This window comes from Carassius gibelio, chromosome B1, assembly GCF_023724105.1.
Source record: "Carassius gibelio isolate Cgi1373 ecotype wild population from Czech Republic chromosome B1, carGib1.2-hapl.c, whole genome shotgun sequence".
NCBI classification, from domain to species: domain Eukaryota; kingdom Metazoa; phylum Chordata; class Actinopteri; order Cypriniformes; family Cyprinidae; genus Carassius; species Carassius gibelio.
The window spans coordinates 18233383-18248108 of record NC_068396.1 but is presented as its reverse complement, the minus strand read 5'-3'; the positions used below and the strand labels follow the sequence as shown (position 1 = coordinate 18248108).

At 36.9% G+C, this 14726-nt stretch overlaps 2 protein-coding genes across 2 annotated transcripts in view; both read right to left on the bottom strand.

Annotated features, from left to right (window-relative positions):
* LOC127949650 (vang-like protein 1) overlaps positions 1-4934 on the bottom strand; it is a 111881-nt gene extending 106947 nt beyond the window's left edge. The window contains exon 1 of the mRNA XM_052547101.1: positions 4757-4934. The gene's annotated coding sequence lies outside the window, so the exon portion shown is untranslated. The remainder of the gene's footprint in view (positions 1-4756) is intronic.
* A 6306-nt stretch (positions 4935-11240) lies between these two features.
* LOC127949668 (helix-loop-helix protein 2-like) lies at positions 11241-14125 on the bottom strand. Its single transcript, XM_052547130.1, has 2 exons — positions 13577-14125; positions 11241-12469 (listed from the first exon to the last, which is right to left on the bottom strand). Exon 2 carries the CDS (start codon positions 12436-12438, stop codon positions 12070-12072), a length of 369 nt encoding a protein of 122 aa, XP_052403090.1. The 5' UTR covers positions 12439-12469; positions 13577-14125; the 3' UTR covers positions 11241-12069.
* Positions 14126-14726: the final 601 nt, after the last annotated feature.

The window sequence follows — 14726 nt, the reverse complement described above, 5'->3', positions numbered from 1 at the left end:
TTGCAACGTTTCTGAAAAGCTGCTCGCACTCGTTTCTAAATGTTGCTGATTCAAGCGTTTTAAACAATTTGCGCGCGTTCGGAGCTTTCACTCACTCATTGAAAGCACGCGCTGCGAGAAGCATTTCAGACAATGCGCGTACAGAGAATGAATTCATCTTTCGCGTATCGTAACTTCTGAAAGAACACATACACACACAATTATAATCAAAATAATTGTCTCTGCAAGTATTCTCGTAAATACTTGTGTTTCTTGTGTTTCAAGATACACAATGGAGTAGACCACACTAAACAGGGAGGGAGGGCAAAACACTCTTCCAAACAAATGCTTCATTAACACCGGCTTTGGTTGCAATACTATGATGAAGTTTTTCATATTATCGAAGTTTTTCGTTCGATACCATAAAGGCATCGAAGTTCGGTACCCAGCCCTACGCCAGCTCGATGGCACCGTGGATTCACCACAGCGGCGAGGGATCTTCAGCAGCGCATCCCTCCTTCTCCCGGGTTTTGGCACCACTGTAATGATAAAAACTTCCTAATCATCCGGAAGAAGGAGGCGGGAACCGGCGCACAATCAAATAACATTTTAATTATTCAAAATAAACACAAAACAGCGCATCAGCCCCTCACGGACGACTGATGCGTGCAAATAAAAAGTAAAACATAAAATAAGACCCAGGCCTGGTCCTCTCTCGTCCTTCACTATCGTCGCTCCAGTTTTATATCCTTCCATCTCCTACGTGGGACTCGAGACCGGCGGTGGGGCGCAGGTGTCGCTGATTTCCCAATCATCCCGCCGGCTTCACTCCTTGTTCCCACGTCCCTCGGCCCCACCCCACTTGCCACACATACCTATTAAGTTCCGTATCAGTTACAAAATAGTATTACTTACAAGGCTCTTAATGGTTTAGATCTTGCGTACCCAACAAAAAAAAAATCTGAGAAAACAACACAGACCAAAAAAAAAAAAAAAAGTTGCAAATAAATAGGCTGTATAAATAGTTGTGCTATAGATGATAATGGAATAGGATCGAATAAGATGCAGGGATGTACTAGGATGAAGGGGTAACAAATAAATATAAGGATATTGCACATTTTTATTGCATAAGTGACTGTTCATGAGGTAGATTGCCTGGGGGAAGAAACTGTTCTTGTGCCTGGCTGTCCTGGTATATGCGGCTCTGAAGCGCTGGCCAGATGGCAAAAGTTCAAAGAAGGGGTAACTTGAATGTGAGGGATCCAGAGTGATTTTCTTTTTCTCACCCCTGATGTATACAGTTCTTGAAGGGTGGGCAGGGGAGCACCAATAATCCTTTCAGCAGTCCAAACCGTTTTCTGCAGTCTTCTGATGTCTGATTTTGTAGCTGAACCAAACCAGACAGTTATTGAAGTACACAGGACAGGCTCAATGATGGCTGAGTAGAACTGTTTCAGCAGCTCCTGAGTCCTGTGGCAGGTTAAACTTCCTCAGTTGGCGAAGGAAGTACAACCTCAGAATTTGAGTGAACTTCACTAGAAATGGACTATGGCTGGGGTCAAGGCATCAAGAGCCACCACACAACTGGCTACAGTTGTCATATTCCACTTTTTAAGTCACTCCTGAACCATAGACTAGAGCCCTGCAGTCTAGAGACTGTTTTCTTAAAACCGCACCCGCCCGCTTCCGCTGAATGTATGAGCAGGCCCGCCCGCTCCCGCAACCTATGTTTTCCAGGCCCGCCCACACCCGCAATGTTTGTGTCCACTCCCATCCACTCCTGCGGACTATATCTCAGGGCTTGTGAAAAATTTCCACAAATAGGTAATCAAACTAAATATTCGTTCAAGTTATCATCCAGAATAACCGATTTTAAACATGATTACATTCAAATAATATGAAGCAACAGATGATAAACCAAAGCACCACACATGACATTTTTTATGATTTGTTTTTTATTAGCGTTAAAAAAACAATAACCGTTAAAACAAAACCGCAACTAGGCGCACGTTTTTAAACGCAGGCAAGGCCTACTGCATACATGAACCAAATGATTATCTAGGAAGTAACTTTACTATTAAATAAATAAACACAGAGAACTTTGAAAATACAATAGATATAATTTTAACAAGATAAATACAAAACAAAAAATCTCACAGATTTCACATTCACAATAGCTTGCTTAAAGCTGCAGTAGGGAACTTTTGACGCTCTAGCGGTTAATAAACAGAACTGCTTGCGTCTTGCGGAAGAACATCGTGGCCGGAACTACTTCTCTCTGTTTATGTCTATGAAGAATCACAAAGGTACTGGGTTACTCCGCCGCGGTTCCCCCGAAGCAATCTAAAATAGTCCGAATATAAACACTTATTATAGGTGCACCCTAGTGATTCAGGACAAGCTAAAAACACGGTTTGGAAAATGGATTCATGGTGTACTCGCTTATTATATACATTTTTCTACATTTTGAACACAAACAAAGTTACGGACCGCAGCTCTGATTGGTTGATTTCTTACCGGGAGCGGTCAGTAACTGCAAATGGCAATAGGACCACTGGGAGGAGCCAGAGGAGCTTGATTTTTTTCACAGATTATCTGTCTCATATTCTACTGTCAGGACATAATGACAGGTTTAACAAATATGTAAAAAATATATATTTACAAAAGTTACCTACTGCAGCTTTAACAGGCTATTGCAAAAAATCTAGTAAGCCTAATTGTTTACTGTTTGTACCGAAATTCTTGGATAATTGTCTAAAATTATGCATTCTGATAAATAATTTATTCAAAACAAAATTCTTACATTCTTCTTAATTTTATAAGCCATCCTAAAATCCAAAAACTGAAGAAGTGTATATGATTTTCGTTCACTTTATTTCTGAGAAAATAGCTGCCGTTGTTGTGCAATAGAACATTCAAAACAGGCTCATTAAAACACAAACACAAACACACTAGATGAAATCCGCATAGATCTTTATAAAATACAACTGGATTATAAAGCCTGTGAAAAGCACACACACACGAAGAAATGCACTTAAAGAACACTTAGATTATGGACTGGGTTGAGCAAGCAGAGCGGAATCTTCAGAAAGGTGCTCAGTGCTCTGCTAGTTACACTTTCTTTTTTTTGCATGAAAATTTGGGAGGTTTGGAAATTTGTTATGTAAATCTTCCCCACACAGTGACGTAGATGTGGGGGCATGTTTAAACGTTTTAGGAGGATGTGGACAAGTCTTAACTTTTATAAAGAATATCTCTTTGGATTTGAGACTTTAGTCTTTGCAACTTCTTTATGCACCAAGAGCTTGTAACACTCCAAAGAGAGAGGAAGAATTTAAATAAAATCATATCACCCCTTTAAATATTGAAACCATCATGTAATTGTTTTATATATTTTTTTTTTTTTGCATTGAAGCTGAATCACACTGCACTGTTACCACAACTTAGATTCAACAACTATAAGAGAGAAGTCTACCGTTTAAACAGCCATTTCATTGGTGTCTTTCAAAAAAGGGTGTAGCATTTATTAAATGGCTTTGAAATTGTAGCTGCATGACAGGTATTTAGCAGACACTTTCACGGTCCTGTGTAATCCTGTGTAAACTGCACAGATAATAATCATGAAATTTCCAGCCATCAAAGGTTAAAAGCACAGATATAATCTATATAACTGACAGTGTTGAATAATTCATAGGATGGTGGGAATCTCCAAGTTGCTAAATGATTTTCTGTTTGGTGGCAGGTTGTGCATGTTTTATAACAAAAAAAGACATCACACCACATATTTCTGTATGACAAGCTACAAAGAATTGAGCTTCAGGAAATGACTGCTGGAATGCTTTGGATGGTCAGCAAACAAAGATGACTAATTATTCTGCAGATAAACAATACAAGCATCAAGTCCATGGTTTTCAGTGAAGCATAAAAGACAGATATTAAAAATATATATAGTTTACTTAAATTGGAATTACTTTAGATGGATTCTTATCATGAGAAAGTGTTATGATGTTGTTTTCTTGAGGATTTACAACTATAAAATTGACCACTGTTTACCCTAAACTGTCAGCTCAGTTTCAACATTGGCTTTTTACTGATATACTGTTTACACTGGTCAAATGAAGCTTGTGTTTTGTTTAATGTCGAAAAACCCATAACTTTTGTTTGCCAACTCCCAATAGTACCTGTAGCCTCCCGCAACTCGAATAAATGGCGGACGCTGTAGGAAAAACCCCGGTCTGTTCAAGGCCTGAAACGTCTTGCCTTACTCCTTTAACCATAAATCATATTAGTTAGTATAGGCTACCTCACGACTAACCGACCCAGACAGGGGAAAGACCGCTGTAAATGAATAAAACTCCTCCTAAGCAGGAGAGAATTAAGTTTGGAAGAGAAGAAGCGATATTCAGCTTCTATCCCTATCCCGCACTTTCCAAGGCGTTTTCCACTGTTAATGTTGGAGCTCGCTGCAAATAGTGTCATTTTTAGTGCGGTAACAATCACTGTAAGGTTACATACATGTATGGGCATCTAATCGTGATCTGCTGACCAACAACATGAGACCATTATTTAAATGAATTATGTGTGTACCCACAGGGTAAGACTAAAAAGATAAAATAGTACCCTACGGACAATATTTAATAATAATCAGTTGAAGAGAAGATATTGAAACAATGCAAGGTTGCAAATTCGCAAGTGTCACAGCAGTTCCATAGCAAGCTAAGCTCACGGCGGCAGAATGTTTCATCACAGTCCGTCGATATAACGTTAACAAACTCACCTTTATCGAATCGTTGAATTCTGATGGAAAGTTCGGAACAACGACTTTATTTTATATATAATCCCCGGGTATGTCCGAGACTTAAACTGACCGAATTTCCTGTGATAGATACAGCTTGATACACTGGGATTTGGTCTGGGCAGTGCTTCCTTTAGAAGTGAGGCAAAAGTGCAGTACGAACATGTCGCGGTAGGGGAACAACTGTGGCCGACCAATTGAAAACGCCTACTGTACAGTAAGTAGGCTAGGAATGCGTGAATAGAATAGAATAGAATAGAATAGAATAGAATAGAATAGAATAGAATAGAATTCATTATGTAACGACCAAAAACAATGTACTACAAAATATACAATTAGACTACAACAGCACACGATTTTACTCCCGTGTTCAAACAAACGTTTGTAAAAGTAAGGATATAGATGTAAAATAAATTAAATGCAGGGAGTAAAACTAATAAAATCTAAATAAGTAAATAAATAACATAAAGTTTTTGTAATATATCGATATGACAGCATTGATTAAAACTATTGGCTGGAAACTTGAACTGAAGCTGTGTGATGGCACTATTGTTTTTGTAGAGCTGCTTAATAGCTGAATCACATCTTGCAACATCAATACTAGAACTGCATCAAATCAACACTGAATTCTGACTCGAACTGAACAATATCATTACTGCTCATTGTAGAACTGCTGAAAGCTGATAGATTCACTCTGCTATCTGAACTAACCGAATTATGAATGACACTATTGTATTTTAGAGTTGTTTTACAAAGCACTATAAGGGTGACTGACGACCTAAATTCACTGTGGGCCTAAATAAACAAACGATGACAAATGCAACAAATAATGGCTGTAATGATAGCTCTTAAAGCTTGTCGTCACAATTCAGTCAAAATGTTAGTCAGCTGACGCTAGCATCCAGATGTTTTTACTAATTTCCTGCTTGACACTAAAGATTAAGGATATCCCGGAGTCATGCTGAGTTCAATACCTCTGACTTAGACATTTTTACCTGCTCCCTATGGCTACACAAGCATGGCGAGACCAGTTGCATTACAGCTATTAAATTATTCATGCCAAGTCTCTGGCAAACTTCTTGAGGCTGCAGACAGATATAAATATAAAATGTAACTGAAGCGAAGAAGTGTTACAGCAGTGTCAGCCATTCAGGTTAATTTGCAATTTTGTAATTCAGTTTTATGTAGTGTATCTTTTTTTTCTGAAAACAATGTGCTAGCATCAATGTATCTGTTAGTAAGCATTTGAGAATTATTGGTAGTACACACGTATCACATATGTGAAGAAACGTCTCTCACTTTCTTAAGCAAAGATCACTATCTTGTGGACAAATGCATGTAGTGCACATCTATTTTCTGAGAATATCGCTTGAATATGCAACAACTAAAAGTGACCGACAGAGGGCGATGTAATCTCAGAAAGATCTATGTCTTAATTCGTTCTTGGATCCTTGACGTGACGAATAGTGTGAGAACAACGTTTGAAACCTGTGTATTAAATTAAATGCACACAGACTGAGTAGTTTAAGTCTTCGGTTCTTTTAATTGTGATGATTTTGGCTCACATTTAACAAAAACGTACCAGTTCAATATCTAAAAAACAAATTATACTCCATAAGACCAGTAAAAAATAAATAAATAAATAATAATAATAATAATAATAATAATAATAATAGTAATAATAATAATACAACTTTTTAGTGAATTGTTGGCCTTCTGGAAAGTATGTTCATTTACTGTACATGTACTCAATACTTGGTAGGGGCTCCTTTTTCAATTCGGTGTGGCATGGAAGTGATCAGTTTGTGGCACTGCAGAGGTGGTATGGAAGCCCAGGTTTCTTTGCATTTTTTGGTCTCTTGTTTCTCATTTTGTTCTTGACAATACAATATAATAGATTCTCTATGGGGTTCAGGTCTGATGAGTTTGCTGGCCAGTCAAGCACACCAACACCATGGTCATTTGAACAACTTTTGGTGCTATTGACAGTGTGGACAGGTGCCAAATCCTGCTGGAAAATGAAATCAGCATCTTCAAAAAACTGGTCAGCAGAAGGAAGCATGAAGTGCTCCAAAATGTCTTGGTAAATGGGTGCAGTAACTTTGGTTTTCAAAAAACACAATGGACCAACACCAGCAGATGACATTGCACTCCAAATCATCACAGACTGTGGAAACTTAACACTGGACTACAAGCAACTTGGACTATGAGCTTCTCCACACTCTAGGACCTTGGTTTCCAAATTAAATACAAAACTTGCTCTCATCTGAAAGGAGGACTTTGGACCACTGGGCACCAGTCCAGTTCTTCTTCTCCTTATCCCAGGTAAGATGACTCTGATGTTGTCTGTGGCTCAGCAAATTCTTTGACACATCTGTGTGTGGTCACTTTTGATGCCTTGACCCCAGCCTCAGTCCATTCCTTGTGAAGTTCACTCAAATTCTTAAATTGTTTTTGCTTGACAATCCTCATAAGGCTGCGGTTCTCTCGGTTTGTTGTGAATCGTTTTCTTCCAAACTTTTTCCTTCCACTCAACTTTCTGTTAACATGCTTGGATACAGAAATCTGTGAACAGCCAGTTTCTTTGGCAATGAATGTTTGTGGCTTACCCTCCTTGTGAAGAGTGTCAATGATTGTCTTCTGGACAACTGTCAGATCAGCAGTCTTCTCCATGAATGTTTAGCCTAGTGAACCAGACTGAGAGACCATTTTGAAGGATCAGGGAACCTTTGCAGGGGTTTTGTGTTGATTATCTGATTGTGATGTCACCTTATTCTAATTTGTTGAGAAAGTGAATTGGTTGGTTTTGTTAAATGCGAGGCAAAATCATCACAATTAAAAGAACCAGAGACTTAAACTACCTTCAGTATGTGTGCATTGAATTTATTTAAGACACGAGTTTCACAATTTGAGTTGAATTACTGACATAAATTAACTTTTTCACAACATTCTAATTTATTGAGATGCACCTGTATGTGCTTTGTAAGAAGTCATTGTGCAGATTATCGCTGTTCAGCACGCCTGTTTGGGCCCCTGAGATTATTCTGTTTGGAGTCTGAGGGATGGATGCCCTGCGTTTACAGATTTTCATACCATTTAACTTAAAATGTATTCATTCAATATTATGCTCTTGTTGAAATACAAAGTATAAATACACTTCTACAAAAAAACTAAACAAACAAACAAAACAGACAAAGTAAGCATACTTTTAAAATTGCCACTTAATTTGGTGGTATAGCAATAAAGGTACTTAAATATATGAAATTGACTGCTTTGCATGTGTAAATGCATGTGTGCTGTGTGTACAGATGGCCTGAGCATGAGTTTGAATAAGACAGAGCCTCTCCGATACTGACGTATTGTAAGCGTGTCGCTCTCAATATGTGAGGTAATGAGAACAGACTGACTTCTTTTTTTTTCTGTATCCCCTTTCTTCTTTTCTCTCCCACTCTCTCTACTCTAGTGTATTTCCATCTGTTTGGAGACAAAGGGCCATGAGCCAGCTCCAGCCTGGGTCCCTGCTGGTGAAGTGGGCAAGCATAATGTGGCCCATCCCAGGGGCCACATTTCAACACATGGATCTGCCTTTGTACCTCACTGCTAGTGCAACGCTCACTCTACAACACACACCTTTGATGGATATCAAGGGAATGAGTGAAAGGGGTAGATTGAAGGTGCAAAGGGAGATGGGCTCTAGGCATTGAAGATGAGCACACTTGTAATGGAAGGAGAGGAAAGATGCAAACACTCCCTTCTGCTTTTTAAATGCTGTGTAAAGACCTGTGGACATATGGTTGCTTTTTCTTGTGTTTCTCTTGGAAAGACAAGAAGCTTTATTTGGAAAAAATGGGAATGTGTTCCCGCGTATATTGTTCCATGTTTGATTCTAGAAAAGTGTACCTGAATAATGATGATGGGAGAACCCACAGACAGGGCTATAGTGAATAGGATTCTTGGCCGTCTGTACACTTCCTGACATATGGTCACTTGTAGGTCTTTGCCATTACATAATCCATGGTGAACAGAGAGGCAATATGGCTTTTTCTCATACACAAACACACATGTGCTGGCTGCATTCACAGTCTGTTACCCTTTCAAAACAGGACTACAGCTGACATATTATTTAAATTAGGGTTTGTTTTGGAGCTGCAGTATGTACAAAAGTAAAGTGAATTAGTATATAACATCTTATACCATAAATACTCTTCAATAACATACAAACTATTATCAGTTGGTGAAGCATTTGTCCATGTGATGTATTTGGTTTAAATTTTATTAATATTAATTTAAGTCACATTTGAAACACCAGAACCCCACTGAATAATAATAAATGCATTAACAACAATTTTGAAAGGAATGCTTTATAGTGTCTGATTAAACTGGTTTTCTGTTAAAGAGAAAACCATGCCAAACCAAACTGCAGAAAATATTATAATTCCTGTTTAAACCATTTTTGAACTAAAAATCATACTCACATACTTGATTTGGTGCTTCATAGCTATAAGGTCTCACTCTCCTTATCACTTTCCCTCCAGATTCATAAAAAAAAGCTGCTCTTTACATTTTGATGATGAAAACGTGTCTTTTGTTGGCTGTAGACACAGTATTTATGTTATAATGCACTACAACTTGTACTGTCAAATCCTTTTAGAGACATCATAGACACAAAGTTAATTATCGCATGTTAAGTCATGGATTACAAGAGAAGCTCTTTCAAATCCTTTCACTGAGCCAGTGTTTGAATTTGAGTGCTGTTGTGTAAGTGTAAAATGTTCTTTTATTGCCAGCAAGTGAAGAGATTTTCAGATTAAATAGATCTAAATAAAAAAGATTTGATCAAGAAAAATGGTTCTCCTAAAAACACTTTGGACTTACAAGGGTAAAAACACTGATCTGAGACAACTGAGGTTTTGAATGAGTGATAATCACACAGGCTTGAGAAACTAATGTAGGCAGCTATTAGCTTGCTGATTCTTTTGGATGTGAGAAATCATTTAGTTTTATATATATATATATATATATATATATATATATATATATATATATATATATATATATATATATATATATATATATATAATGACAAGAAGTTTGTGAACACTTTGATCTTCATAGAAGTCAGTGTCAGTATGGCTAAACTAATAACACACAAACAATTTTGCTGATCATGGACAAGGGCAGATTGAACAAAGTTAACCCTTGCATGTTTTTAATTATTGGTTAACTTTGTTCAGTCAGTGATCAGCATATGTAGTCTAAATTTAAAATATTTTATATATGAATAAATGGTATATAAGAATAAATCTCTCTCTCTCTTTATCTCTCTCTCTCTCGCGCGCTCTCTCTCTCTTTCTCTCTCTCTCTCTCACTCACTCTGTTTCCCACGGGAGGTGCCAGACGGCCAGTAATTTGGTTGTCTTGGCTCGTCTGGAGTAACACCTGCCCCCTCTCTAGGGAAACGGCCTTTCAGCCAAGAGGGAGAACGAGGAGCAAACACACGGAGAGCAAAACCTCGACAACGCTTACCGTGACTGACCACTCTACACCATTTTCTCTGCGCTTCTGACTTAATTCACATCTTTTGGTAGACTATGTCAAGTAATCGGAATATCCTAAAACAAATTACGTCACAATTACTAAAGTCACTGCTAATAAAGAATCAAATTTACATACATAAATTTATCACTCAGAAGCACAAATGTAATTCTCAGGCGACCTATTTAATCTTTAAGACAATATTATTTTATGATTCGGAATCTGTGATTAAAGAGTCAAACCGTTTTTATTGTTATTTTATTTAAAAAAAAATCAACATCAAAATATGAAAAAAAAATTATAATTCAATTAAAAAAATCTGTCACAGAAACTTTACTACAAAATATGTGCATGAAGCAATGAAGGGCACGACCCTGAAAATACAATATAGATCTTTGGATAGCAGATATGTTTTTTCAAAAAAAAAAAAAATAATAATAATAATAAAATAAAATAACTCACTATAACTTTAGTCTATATAACTCACATGTTGTAGTGGGGTAGTTGGGGTCAAAAACATCTCAGACGTGAAAAGGTGAAAATTGAAAAATTACGATTACATTTTTGGTCATACAGTAAACGTGACAGTCTATTGTCACATAAATCATAGGTCTACAATTCAGATGACATTAATAGACCATTGATGAAAATGGCTGTTCATTAAAAAGATTTCTTTGTAATGAATTTGTTGTTCTAATGTATGACAAACTGGTGAACAAAAACAGCCAATTTATCTAACTAACTGCATCACAAAATATATAGATATGTCTACTTGCACCTTTAGTGTTATATATATATATATATATATATATATATATATATATATATATATATATATATATATATATATATATATATATATACATATATATATATACATATATATATATATATATATATATATATATATATATATATATATATATATATATATATATATATATATATTAAATCAATTAACACTAAAGGTGCAAGTTTATGCTTAACATTCTTATCTCATCATTACTGAATGACAAGATCTAACACACAAGCAAACTTTTCTCTGAGCTACATACAACCAACGTACATTAAACAATCTTTCAACAACAAAAATAATAATAATAATAATGACATGAATCATATTAAAATATATTCAACAAGTATATAATAAATAACAAATAAATATTTTAATGCGAGTGGTTATGGTCACGATGTCATAATTCGAGTGGCACTTTTACGTAATTTCCTCCTGATTATACAACTACTTACTAGATCTACCGAGCAGCTATTAGAGGAGGAGAGGGGCTGGTTTATTCTTCACTGTTCTACAGAGTGATGCAACGGGTTTTCTCTGTACTTTGACCTGCTATAAAAACACTATACACTGCCCATATACACAAATTACAACATTGGTTATTCGATTTGTTTTACGTCCTCCTCGACCTTATTGCATCATTTATTCTGTATCTAGCTTAAAGCAGGGACCACAGTCTTTTAAATGGTTCACGACTCTTTGAGCAATCACCATTTTTGGTTGAAGAGAGTATCTCTTCGCTCTAAGCTATAGCCTAATATCTCATTTAAATTTATGAAAACATGTCTAAAGTCTAATGAACACTTGGGTGATAGCCATTTTATGTGGTTTCAATCTCTTCTAATTGCACTTCCAGTGTAGGATGCGCAAAGAGTTGCAAACTGCAAAAATTAGGATACCGTTTTGTTTGCTGCAGACAGGTCCTCATGTGTCCTTGGAGTGCGTTACTCATAAAAAGGGTCCTCTGCTAAACATCTAACACATGATTTAGGTATGAAATGTAACAAATAGCTAGTCTCAGAATTTCAATCTTGGACAATTTTTTGTCAGGGGGCAGTGTAGGCAACAACTTTCTCAGTTCGGCAAAGGCAACGTTGAAGGCTTCGACCCGGATTCTCTCGCGGGTGGCGTGGGCTGAACGGTATTTCGCTGTGGCGCGCCTGCGCCGCCTCTTTTCCTCCCTGCTGAGGGCTTGTGGGGCCAGCGACTTCGTCTTGCCCTCTCCCTCCATGGGTTCGTCCGTGATGCAGCCAACCTTGATATCGTTCAGCATTGTCTCAGCGTCTGACTGGCTCCACGGTAGATCTGAATCAGTTTGTTCCGGACTCAGCATCATTTTCAGTTTCGACTTAGAAATGTCTCAAGTCCTGAAACACAAATATTTCATAATTACGTTTGGGTTACTAAAGAAAACAAACGAATTTTTGTTTTACGCAGTTTTTAAGTGTTTTTAAAGAGTCTTTCACTGTCTGTTTCCCCCCATGTTTATGCTCCCCAAAATATAGGCTACATAGCCTATTATTATCCTCTTTGCACACTACACGACGATATTTGCAGGGCAATACTTATATTGTCATAACAGCTCTCACACTAAATTGTACGTGACATTAGCAAAATATGCAGAGCAAACATCGTGAAAGGCTACATTTTTAAAGCATTTTGCACTACTACTATAGCTATTGGGGGAAATGCATATTTCCACTTTGAGCATTTGAAATTCTATAAATAAAAGAGTAAAAGGAGAACGAAATTGTCATTGTTAAAAACAGTTTAGCATTGCTAATAACAATGTGTGTATACAATGCTAATAACGCACACACACACACAGTTTTAAAACGGACAAATGAAAAATGCGCACCTTTTTGTTGTCCTTCCTATATAAAATATTAAGTGCAAATATGATAATTCTGGAGTCACGTTCTGCAATTAAAGCCATCCATCTGTCACACTATAAGGCTTGGCGCGTGCTGCGTGACAGGACAAAACGGAACCAGAATAATAAATGGTTCAAAAGGTTAACATCTGTTGTGGGAACTTTGCTTTTAGATCAGCATAATTTCTCTCTCACAACTGATAATGAACACCCACAATTATTATATAGGCTACAACATGTATACAATATATTTGCAACATCTACATGGCTAATTCACTTTAAATAGACTACACTATTTTTTTATTTTTTTATTTTTGTTGTTGTTGTTGTTAGTTTTGAAAAATTCTTGAATGACTGGTAAATAGAATAAAGGTGTAAAGCAACAGTTGTACAAAGCATTTTCGAGAACACTTTTAAAAAGAACTGTAGCCTAAAACAAACTAAACGTCTAAATATTTAATATACCAACACGAATATTGAAACCTACTGATTAACATCTTTACAAACTATAATAATTATTATATTGCTACCTTTAAAAACATACAAACAGATTTATTATAAAGCCGTTAAATATAATTATTACACGAATAATTCAACAAACCGTGTTATGCACTTGACAGCTCCAGAAAGAAGATCCTTGTCCTTTACAAACTGTCCAACTCTTTACTCTATCCGCGTGTCTTTCTGTAATTTCTGTCATGGAGCATCTCACCGTGTTAAATATTTCTTCATTTAGTAGCTACTTTGAAATCCCACGAAAACAAATTGAGTAAAATATGTCTCTGTCAAAATTATGATGCCGAGCAATTCTGCTTTTCGCTGTTATTCGTCTGTAAAAAATAATAATAGATGATGCCTTTTATCTTGAGATACAAATATTTGGAGGTGATGCCTCGTGACCCCAGACTCTAGACAATAGAGATGGCAGTGTCGATAAGATTGTAGAAAAGTACTGAAATGTTGTCAGTCCTCTTGGGCGAGACTGCGATTATTTGGAATGAACTGGCGATAGATAAACAGCCCTCGACTCGAAAACCGGTAAATCCTGTCTTCTCTTCTATTTCGCTGGAGCTCCGTCGCCTGATCGGGCTATAACGGATCAGTGTGTGAGAGTATAGTTCTTAGTAAAAGCTCTTCAGAATGACAGAGGGTTGGGATATATTTGTGAGGTGGTATTGTCTAACACCGCCCCTTCGCATCATACCTTCCTCTTGCCCCTCTCCACACATCATAGACCCACGAGCAGAGATGTCAGACCGCCGGAAAACACAGATACGCACAATATTTATATATTTATATATTCTCCTTCATTATCTTAACACAGATAAGATAGTAAGAAAGACACAGGGAAATCATATTTTTTTAAATATGACATGTGAAAACAGTCATTATTTTTTTAATTTGTGGAATATAAGTGACGACTCAGATTCACATTTTTTAAATGTATGAATTTGATTAACGTTAAAAGTTACATTTAAATCTTCAAACCAGCATGAACTAAACCAAAACAGCCCAAACAGTTGTGCACAAGAGGTTATCTGTGGACCTGAACTTCTCCTTCAAATTTCAGAATGGCCAATGGAGAGTCCACAGAAGCTGTTGGACTTTTGGAATTGAAGCAAAATTCCAATCATAGCTAGAGGTGGGGACAAAGTGGGCAGTAGGAACTGGGGGCCAGTTGGTGGGTCCAGATGATGCTGAGGAGACCCTGCTGGATTTGTGGCTATGGGGGAATCAAACAGGCAAGTTCA

Bases quoted from the DNA above. Each gene is read 5' to 3' on its own strand.
- LOC127949668 (XM_052547130.1), bottom strand. From the start codon at position 12,438: ATGATGCTGAGTCCGGAACAAACTGATTCAGATCTACCGTGGAGCCAG.